Source organism: Cynocephalus volans, chromosome 4 (assembly GCF_027409185.1).
Source record: "Cynocephalus volans isolate mCynVol1 chromosome 4, mCynVol1.pri, whole genome shotgun sequence".
In the NCBI taxonomy this organism is placed as follows: domain Eukaryota; kingdom Metazoa; phylum Chordata; class Mammalia; order Dermoptera; family Cynocephalidae; genus Cynocephalus; species Cynocephalus volans.
Window position 1 is genome coordinate 47861365 of NC_084463.1, and position 11229 is coordinate 47872593.

At 43.2% G+C, this 11229-nt stretch overlaps 1 protein-coding gene across 1 annotated transcript; it reads right to left on the reverse strand.

Annotated features, from left to right (window-relative positions):
• Positions 1-7513: 7513 nt before the first annotated feature.
• Positions 7514-7924, reverse strand: LOC134375620 (histone H3.1-like). Its single transcript, XM_063094232.1, has one exon. It carries the CDS (start codon positions 7922-7924, stop codon positions 7514-7516), a length of 411 nt encoding a protein of 136 aa, XP_062950302.1.
• Positions 7925-11229: the final 3305 nt, after the last annotated feature.

Genomic DNA, 11229 nt, shown 5'->3' on the forward strand with positions numbered 1-11229 from the left:
ACACATGATCACTCAGGAGGCCAGTTCATGGCCTCCACCATCTGGAATGCTTCAGTGATAGGGTTTGGGACACACTATCCCAAATACACATCTTTGGCATAAGGATTATTTTAAGCTGATTATTTGAGGAAATAGCCAACACAGAAGAAACCCTGAAAAGAGAGTAGAAGTTACCCTTTTGTAAGGGAAATTTATATCTATAATGAAAGTCTCCATCTGTAAGGATGGCTCTCTCTTAGCACCAGGAAGAAGGTGACTAACTCACTAGAGACTCTTAGTGAAAACAGCACTGACTGAGCTCTGCATAATGTTTCTTAGCTGTGTTTAAGGTGCTTTTCCTGGCCTCCTATCCAGAACTAGTCTCCCCTTTCTTGATTCAGAGAAAGATGGTTATGTAAGTCTGAAGTCAGAGCCACTTTTTGGAGATTTACTCTTGGAGATTTTCCTGAGTATCGCCCATGTGTACAAAGAGGTATGTGTGTTATTAAACTTCTGTTTTGCTCTTGTTAGTCTGTCTTGTGCCACAGGTAGGCCCAGCTGAGAACTATGAAGGGTCTGGAGAAAATTATTTTTCCTCCACTTGATATAAACATATTTTTTTCTTTTTGAAAATTTCCTTTTCTTTTCTTTTTTAAATTTTAAAATCATCATTTTTTACTTTTTTATTTCTTGTGTTTTTTTTCCTTTTTTCTCTGTTTATTTATTTGACCCTCCATATACTGGTGCCTTTTGAACCTGAGCAATAGGGCTCTGTATTGATATTTGATGGCATCTGCTCGCTCTTGCTATGAACCTAAAACTGCTCTTAAAAAATAAAGTCTGTAAATTTTTTTTCTGGTTTGGGAGCCCCACAGACAGTGCATCAGGGAAGGGGAGGCCACAGCAGGGCCTTCTTGGAGGGTCCTGTTGGGGCTGAGGGTGAGGCTAGTGTGTGGTGAGGGTATGGAACTTTCATAGCTAGAACTGTCCATTGACTGGAGCACAGCAGGAAGCTTCTAGAAAGAATCCTGGAACCCTCCTGTTGGCCTTACCCTCTGACCCTTCTTAAGGGACAGCTCATGGTGACCAGACAGCCCCCACCATCCCAGCCCCCAGCCACAGGCTTCCCACTGGGCATGAGCCGCTCCACTCCCCATGGCCATCCTGTGGTCTTTGCATGAGATGCAGGTGGACACCTGCCCTGAGCTGGGCCAGAAGGCCTTGGGCTTGATACATAATGTCAGTGCCCAGATCAGAGGGTGGTCACAGAACATCATAATCTAATGAACACACTTGTACGGTGTCTGCACATGGTGGGTCCCTGTGTTCACTATCTGTGGTGGGCTGAATTTTGTCCCCTCCAAATTCATATGTTGAAGTCCTAACAACCAGGACCTCAGAATGTGCCTGTATTTGGAGAAAGGGCCTTTAAAGAGGTGATTAAGATAAAAGGAGGTCATATGGGTGGGTCTTAATCCCATAGGACTGACGTCCTATAAGGAGATTAGGACATAGACAAGCCCTGAGGAATCACCATGTGAGGACACAGGGAGAAGACACTGTCTACAAGCCATGGAGAGAGGTCTTAGGAGACACCAACCCTGCCTACACTTGGATCTCAGACTTCCAGCTTCCAGGACTGAGAGACAATGAGTTTCTGTTGTTTAAGCCATCCAGTCTGCAGTATTTTCTTATGGCAACATGAGCAAATGAATGTATGGTCATTACAATTAAAATTAGCATGTAGTATTTCTTTCTTTTCCTCCCAGGTTTTGGATTTCAGGAAAAAAGAGCATTTCTTGACTGTTGCTCTGGTGGATGAAGCTGGGAAGGGTGAGAAGGCTACAGAACTGTTGTTTGTGGTGTTTATCGTGTGTGGAGAAAGCCAGATGAATACAGTGGGGGCTGAAAAGAACAGAGCTGGGAGACAAAAAGACGGATTAGTCTGGCACTGGGGCCACAATCTTATTTTATCCTGCGGCCCCTGCTTTGTGAGATATCCTAGTAATAAACATGCCATATGCTTGAAACCAGATTGAATTGTCATTTCTGTTGCTTGTAACCAAGAGTTCTAAGAAACAGAACACAACCTTTAATGTAATAGACAGTGGCTGGATCAGTTTATTCTAATAAGAACTGCAGAAGATAAAGGACTTTAAATGAATGCATTCTAATTCTAGCACACATGGTGAGTCCCAGTGGCCAGTGCCCAGGGTTGTCCCATCAGAGGAAGGGCAGCAGCTGTGCTAGGGGTCCACTCTGACCTCAGGTACATCTGTGCCTATTGGGCAAATATAACAAAAAACAAAATCTCTCCCCAACCCAGAAAACCCCTCCACAGAGGGAGAAGAGAAAGAAAACCATTTTATTTTTGAATAAGCATTAAACCAGAACATCATGCGCATCACAGGCAACTCACTAAGAGACTGAAAAGATAAACAGCAACCTCACCCTTTCATCAAGTTGAGTGGATACCACCCATTCAGTACTTCAGGGAGGTTTTGCAGTTCAGAGCCAGGTGACATCTGAAGTGAGGCCCATCTCCTTCTAGGCAGCTGGAAGATGGAGTGTTGTCATCACCTCTCATAGAGTGACTGAGATGCAAAGGATTACTCAGAGCTCATGTATGCAGAGCACTGAGAGGCCTGAAGTGTCTGTCTGCAGGGAGAACTCCTTCAAGAGAGAAGGGTCCCAGGCACAGCACTGGGTCAGGTTTTCTCTCAGCTTTTATTGTACAGGCAAGAAAGTTACAGAAGAAACACAGGGGGTTAATCAGTCATAGTGAAAACAAACAAACTGGCTACATGACAATCTTCATTAAAGCAGGTGTAACTTAAAATAGTTCAAGCAGTTTACCATCAAGAGGAGTAATAGAACTAAGCTATGTGACATACAGAAACAATGAAATAATCACTATAGCAGTGCTTAGCTCCCTAAGAAACTCCAAGAAACAGCTGAGGGTAAGATGTGGAACATCCTCCAACCACTAACTAGCAGAAGAGCCTTGAAGGTTTTAGTTCACATACTTTCCCATTATTTAGGTTTAGCGGCACCAAGGGCAACTGCCCCCAGAGCAATCACTTTTGCTGTGTTTCAATTCTCTTATCTACATTAAAGACTTCAGTCCTGTGAAAGTTTTTCTGGTTTTTCCCAATCTTAGCATTTCCATGTGTTTTTCTAAAGAGTTGGGCTATGACTTAAACTACAGGACTTTAGTCCTGCTAAACTAAGGACTTTGGTCCTACTACGCTATAGGCTATGGCCCTGTGAAATGCATGTGTTTATTAACGTCAGTGTCCTCCACAAGGTGCTGTCTTCCTCGATGATTATGAAGGAGATCAGAGTGTGCCATCCCAACATATGCTATGAGTACACAGGCACGGGGATTATTTTGAGCTGAAGACAATTGAAGAAACCTTCTTGGAGCTTCCTTTAACTAAAAGCAGAAACTTTGAGAAATGAGGACTGCCGGAAATCTCTTCTCTAGGGGAGTTTTTATGGCCACGCAGAAGATGGAAATTCTGCACCAAGAAGAGTCTGCACAAATAATCCTTACTAAACAACCCTTGTCTCCTATACATGCCCTAGTCACCTTCCCATAATTCATCACCTGTTAAAAATGGTATCTGAGTGCCTGAGCCTAACAGCGTCGTTGGTTTTTCCTTTTTCTCTGAAGCCTCCGTGCATGTAAAATTAAAAACTTAAGATGAAAAGTGCATGCTTTTTCTCCTATTAATCTGGCTTTTGTCAGTTTACTTTGTAGGCCGCAGTTACAAACCTAAGAAGGTAGAGGTTTTTTTCCTTCTCTACAATTACATTTCAGAAATAGCTCCAATGTCCTTCAGGATATATTCCTGAGGTATCACACTGGCAAGAGGTTTGTTTAGCCATTAACAAGATTTACATACATTTGAATTTGAAAAAGACAGAGAATGGGGCTACTGGCTAGCTCAGTTGGTTAGAGCACAGTGTTACAGTGCCAAGGTCAAGGGTTTTTATCCCAGTGGCAAAAGAAAAAAAGAGAAGGACAGAGGAAGAAGTTCTGAAAGAAAGGGTTATATTTGCCCTTACAGGGTCTCCACCACCCCCAGGAAAATGTGGATATTCAACAAATACTTGCTAAAATACTGCATCAGCCTAGGATTTCAGTATTAATGTTCTGTTAGGGACCCCTGGTTATTGGGCTGAGATGTTATTTTTCCTTTATGGTAAAACAATTGAAAACAGCCTTAATATCCTGAAAAGGAAACACTATAAAATCATTAAGGAGAATCAGAAAGCTCTTATGTATCCTGGTAAGCTGTTAGGTTTACTAAAAGACAGGTCAGACAACATATATGCACATTTCGGTAAAAAGTCATAATTAGATGATTGTATATGCACCTCTTGAAAAATATACAAGAAACTCCATCTGAAGGGAAAATTAAGGGCTGAGAAACCCCCTCCAATTGAAAAAGATTCAATTTTCACTATATAAACCCTTGAAATTCTTAAATCTTATACCATTTCTATAGATTGTCTTTTTAAAAATAAATAAAATTTTGAAGTGAAAATGTCAGCCATGTCAATTCGGAAACCAAGTCTAAACAGTTACAAGGCGGCTGTCCCTTCACTGTGGCGGTCAGTGGCACTCTGTCAGTGTGATGCTGCTCCCTCCAGCCCCATGAAGTTATTAACATTGCAGAGAAGACGAGAGAAAGAACCAGGCACTCCTGAAAAATAGTGTGCTCCATTGAATGGAAAGGAAGACGGGCCCCCGGAAACAGGACAGCAGGGTCACGGCATCTGTGTTCAACCCTGACTCCTAGTCAGGAAAGTCCATTGTGTCGTGTAAAGACAAATCCAGGTTGTGACGGACTGAATGTCTGTGTTCCCCTGAATTCCCTATGTTGAAATCCTAACCCCAAGGTGATGGGGTTAGGAGCTGGGGCTTTGGGAGGTGATTAGATCATGAGGGTGGAGCCCTCATGAGTGGGATTAGTGCCCTAATGAAAGGGACCCTAGAAAGGGTCCTCACCCCTTCCACCATGTGAGGACACATGAAGAAGCTGCCATCTGTGAACCAGGAAATGACCTTGAGAAACTAAATCTGCTGGCACCCCATCTATGACTTCCAGCCTTCAGAACTGTGAGAAATAAATTTCTATTGTTAAAAGCCACCCAGGCTATGGTATTTTGTTATAGCAACCTAAACAGAGTAAGACGACATAAGACAGATTAACAGGAGAAAAGCATACATGTTGCATTTTTATATGTACCAGGGCACCTTCACAGGAAAATGAAGACCCCCAAAGTGGTTCGGCCTACGTGTTTACATACCAGGTTGAGCAGAGTAGTGACTTGTAAAAAAGTAACTAAATTATATGAGGCTAAACGAAGATACAAGTTATTTTAACAAGGTGTGTATTTTTCTCAGCCTCAAGTCCCCATCTCTGGTGATAAGAATCTTTCTTGTCTCCTGGTATAGGAAGGGCATGTTTCCCATGGGAGTCACGTCCCCTGCTTTCAGGAAGAAAACAGAAGTGCCTTTTTAAGTGCCTTTAGCTCAAGGTAATCCACATGCCCACCTGGCATATTTGGGGTGGCGTATTCTTTCCTCTGATGCCCAGCCCTCTTTCCCTTCCATTGTTTATTTTCAGGGTTTCCGCTGCATTCTGCTGGTAAACGCTCCACTCTGAAGCTGTCTCTGTAGCATTCAGGGGCTCACAGAATTCAGTAAAAGGGGAACAAATGTCTACATTTCAGCTTACTATTCCCACATGAGTAGGACCGGCAGGACAGCAACAAAGGCCCCAGTCCTAATTGTAATAGTTTCATAGTTTTATACAAATGATTCAAATTTTCCAGGTGGGACTAAATTGGTTCTCATGACAAACACTTGAAAGCAATTAACTTAAAAATATTCAAGCAATTGTTTCCTACCACAGAGGGCAGCGTTACTTGTCCTGTATTTAGAAGCTATTTCCTGAGTGACCCCAGTTATATCACAAGGGGGAGAACCTGAGCCTCTCCTATCTCAGTGCTCTCTCCTCTTCCAGCTTTTCTCAAGTCATCTTCTCTCTGCACCACCAAGTTGGTGGCATGGTATCTGGAGAGTGAGATGGCATCCCCGTGGGGCCCAGTTGGTACATCCCTGTCCTTGGCCACCCTGCCCAGTTCTCAGCACGTCTCTCCAGCTTTGGGTCCACATGGTTTTGAGTCAAGGATTCACATGGGACCTGACATGCATGTTGCCTGCAAACCCCTGGACGCAAAACCCTTGCTGGGCTTTATCAGTCCTGCTGCGCTTCCTGGACAGGTCCATGTCTTTCTGCTCAGAATTAACACTGCCTAGTGCAGAGCTGTGCCCCTTCCGCACAGACAGTCCTGGGGTGTAACACAAATGTGTGTTGGAAAGGCTTCCTTGAGTACTATATTATTAGTCTGCTTCTGTTTATAACAGTCTCTGCGTACTGTTTTCTGGACAGTCCTCCAAGGATTTGTCATCAGCTAACTTACGTACATTCTACAAGTGGAGATTTTCAATTGTGTGCGTACTCTTTTAGTTGCTATAGCGTTTGAATTGAGTCGGCAGGATATAGGCCGGGCTCAGAGGCTTCCAAATCCCACTATTGCATTCTGAGAGCCTCTTACTCACACCCCTTGCTATTCATAAGAGCACTTTTTACTATCATTGCTTCTACATGCAATACAAGCCTCCTTCACTCAACTGTAAGCCCCTGGAAAACCGAGTGGCCAGTGACAGTAGGGAATGGATTTTACTCTGTGTTCTCAGCACCAGACAGTGCCTGGCTTCCAGTAATTTAATAAAGCCTTTAGTGAATAATTGTAATTTGTACCAAAGAAAGAAAATTCTTACATCCGTATCCTTACAGCCATTCTCAAGTTATCCCGACCTAAACTCCACTATTGGGTTCCGGGCTAACCACCCTGGTGACAGGATTTCTCCTCAAATTGATTCCTCGCCCCTCGTCCCCAGATTATCAGTCTACTTTATAGGGCTGGGACGCCTGTTTCAACGTGCCGGCATGTGGGCCATCCATGCCAGACACTGCTCAGGAAGTTAACTACCGGGGTAGAGCAGCTCCTTCCAATTAGGCTGTTAACATGTGACTCTGGCCTTCCGGCCTAACTGGAGATGGGATGAGAACACACACGCCTCTAGCCAGCCCAACAGCAGATGGGCCAAGTTTACAATGCACCCACTCACTGGGCTTCCAACCTAATTGGCACTAAGCCGAGTTAGCGCGCGCCTCACTAGGCTGCCATCTGAACAGATGCTCCAGTTAGTGCAGACAACTAGCGGGGCTCGTAACCTAACTGGCATCGGGCTGAGTTACCACAAACACCTCACTAGGTTTATTACCTACCTAATTGGTAAGCGAACAGAGGGGACAGAACCGGCACCGACCGCCGGAAGAAGCCCCCTGATCGCCCGGAAACCCGCCATGTTACAGCCACTTTCTGTACCAAACGAGTGGCTCTCAAAAGAGCCTTTGGAGTGACAGGACCTCAGGGCGATCGCCCGTGGAGCCTAGAAAGGCGTCCCGCGGAGGCGGCGCGCCAGCTGCATGTCTCTCAGCATAATGGTGACACGCTTGGCGTGGATGGCGCACAGGTTGGTGTCCTCAAACAGCCCCACCAAGTAGGACTCGCAGGCCTCCTGGAGCGCCATCATAGCCGACATCTGAAAGCGCAGGTCTGTCTTGAAATCCTGCGCGACCTCTCGCACCAGCCTCTGGAACGGCAGTTTGCGGACCAGCAGGGCGCTGGATTTCTGGTAGCGGCGGATCTCGCGCAGCGCCACCGAGCCGGGCCGAAAGCGGTACGGCTTCATCACGCCGCCGGTGGCCGGGGCGCTCTTGCGGGCTACCTTCGCGGCCAGCTGCTTCCGCGACGCCTTGCCGCCGGTCGACTTCCGCGTCCTCTGCTTGGTGCGAGCCATGACCACGAAGGGGCTCCGGCTGTCTCCGCTCCCGACTGGCACTGAGGGGCTCAGTGCTCTCGCTTTTATAGACACCGCAGCGCTCCCATTGGTTGGCCGCCGGGTGGCGCGATGGCAGGCTATGCTCTGATTGGCTCTTAAGGCGCTCATGCACTGGGTCCCTGGGCAGGCCCGGAGGTGCTGGCATGGTGTGCCTGGTTTCACCAAAAGAACTTCAATAAGCTTTTATGGCACTGCAATTAGAGGAACATTAACCCATAACATGCAACAAAAATGATTTTGCTTTTTGGAACTATTTAACAAATAAATTTGACATTACAATTAACAGCAACATACTGTTGTATTTTTTTTTTTAAGATGACTGGTAAGGGGATCTTAACCCTTGACTTGCTGTTTGTCCTCAGCACCACGCTCTCCCAAGTGAGCTAACCGGCCATCCCTATATAGGGATCCGAAGCTGTGGCCTTGGTGTTATCAGCACCACACTCTCCCAAGTGAGCTACGGGCTGGCCCCAAATTTCTTAAATATTTTATAACCAAGTTTATGTCATTTGCAATCAATGACAGTCCTACTTCTTTTTCAATTTTCAGAATTTTGCTTATAATTCTTATGTAAGTTTTGCTGGCAAAATTTTTAATTCAATGTTAAATAGAATGGTAATAGTGGACATTCATCTTTTGTTCTCCAAGTTTGAGATAAATTAGAGCACAAGGGTTTCACCATTAAGTATAGCATTAGCTGTAAATTTTTTCTAGGTCCACTTTAGCAGGTATAGAAAGATCCCTTCTATTCCTAGTTTGCCAGCAGTTTTATAATAAATGGGTGTTGGATTTGGAAAATGTTTTTCTGTGTCTGTTGAGAGAATCTTTGCAATTTTTGTTTAACCTGTTAATATTCTGTATTGAATTAATTGATTTGGATGTTAAGTTGAAATTGCATCTGTAAAATAATCCCATTTGGTAATGGTGTATAATCATTTTTCCATGTTGATGAACTCAGTTTGCTAGTATTGATTGCAGATTTCTATATCTGCATTTATCAGGAATTTCCATTTATAGGGCTGGCCCTGTGGCTGACTTGGGAGAGTGCGGTGCTAGTAGCACGAAGGCCATGGATTCGGATCCTACATAGGGATGTCCAGTGCGCTCACTGGCTGAGCGTGGTGCAGACCACATGGTGCCAAGGGTTGCGATCCCCTTACCGATAAAAAAAATTTTTTTCATTTATATTATATTTTCATGTGATTTTTTGTCTACTTCTGATATCAAGGTAATTCTACTCTCATAAAATGAATCAAGAAGTGTTATCTAATCTTTTTGTGTGTGTTTGTGACTAAAAAGGGTTCGTGGACAAAAGGCTTGAGCCAGTACCTCTGTGTTTAGGCATGCTTAGGCAGGTAAAACCCCCAGGTAGCCCTCCAGCCTGCCTTTACAGAAAGCAGGAGCTAACACCACCATGACCCAGGAGGCCCCACAACACTTCTGTGGAAGTCATCAACAACAGCCAGCACCACACTTTCTACCACAGCAAGCATGCTTGCCACCACAGTAACAGCCACTACCTCTGTGCAGGTGGCCTGCAGCATATTCAGCTGCACTGAGACAAGTAGAGTCACTAGAGGAGCCTGGAAAAGGAGAAGGAAGAATTCCTCCTCAAAGTCCACTCCAGAGTGATACAAAAAGAAACTGATCTTCCAGATGACCAGAAATCAATGTAAAGATACTAAATATATGGGAAAAAAGTAAATGTGACACTAGCAAAGAAAGAAAGTAATTCTCAAGTACTAAACCCTATAGAACAGGAAACCCTTGAAATGACTAAAAAGGAATTTCTAGTAACTATCTTAAGGAAACTGAAAGAGATAAGACTCAGTTAGACAATGCAATGAAATGAGAAAAAGTATACAGAATATGAAGGAGGAAATTTAAAAATAAATTAATACTATAAAAAACAATGCAGCAGATCTCCTGCAAGTGAAAGACATATTCAATAAAATAAATAAATAAATAAATAAATAAATAAATAAATAAATAAACCCACAAGCAATAGCTTAAGCAGCAGATTAGAGGAAGCAGAAGAAAGAACTTTTGATCTCCAAAATGATCTTTATTAAATAACCCAGGAAGACAAAAAAAATTGGGACGGAGGGAGAAAGGAATTTTTTAAAAATGAAGGAGGTCTAAGAGAGCTAGCAGACAGCAGTAAGTGCACAAACATCTGAATCATGGGTGCTCCAAAAAGGGAGGAGAAAAGTAAAGACATTGATAATCTATTCGATGAAATAATAGGGGGAACTTTCCAGGTATACCGAGAGACCATTGCCTTCAGATTCAGGAAGCTCAAAGATGCCCAAACAGATTCAGTCCAAAAATATCCTCTACAAGACACATTATAGTCAAACTGGCAAAACTGAAAGACAGAGAGAATCCTAAAAGCAGCAAGAGAAAAATATCAAGTCACTTATAAGCGAAGCCCCATCATAATAACAGCAGACTTCACAACTGAAACTCTACAGATGAGAAGAAAATGGGATGACACATTCAAAATACAAAAACAAAAAAACCTGCCAGCCAAGAAAACTATAACCAGCAAGGCTATCCTTCAGAAATGACAGATAAATAGTGGTTTTTCCAGACAAAAACAAAACAAAACAAAACAAAAACTGCAAGAGTTTATCACCACATGACTAGCCCTGCAAGAAATTCTCAATGGAGTCCTGCATCTGGACTCTGAAAAATAATGATCCCTATTATGAATACACAAGAATGAACAAAACCCACTGGCAAAACACAAATGCAAATGAGAAAGAAAAAGGAAACTAAGTCTTTCCACCTCAGAAAACCAACAAACATTGATGACTAACAATAAAAGGGGATGAAGGAAACAACATATATTTAAAACATCTAAATGAAATGTGATCAAATGCTGGGTGTAAGACAATACCTCTCAATAATAACCCTAAGTGTAAATGAGTTAGTTAAACTCTCCAGTCAACAGACACAGACTGATGGATTGGAGAAAAACTAGATCCAACTATATGCTGTCTTCAAGATACTCACCTCTCCTGTAAAGATGCACACAGACTATTAGTGAAAGGATGAAAAGAGATATAGCATGCAAATGGAAACAAAAAAATGAGCAGGAGTAGCTATTCTCATATCACATGAAATAGGTTTTAAACAAAAACCATAAAAAGAGACAAAGAATGCCACTATATAATGATAAAGGGATCTATTCAGTAAGAAGACATGACAATCACAAATATATATGCACCCAACACTGGAGAACCCAGATATATAAAGCA

What these genes read in the sequence shown, in the direction of transcription:
- LOC134375620 (XM_063094232.1), bottom strand. Translation starts at nt 7,924, where the DNA reads ATGGCTCGCACCAAGCAGAGGACGCGGAAGTCGACCGGCGGCAAGGCG.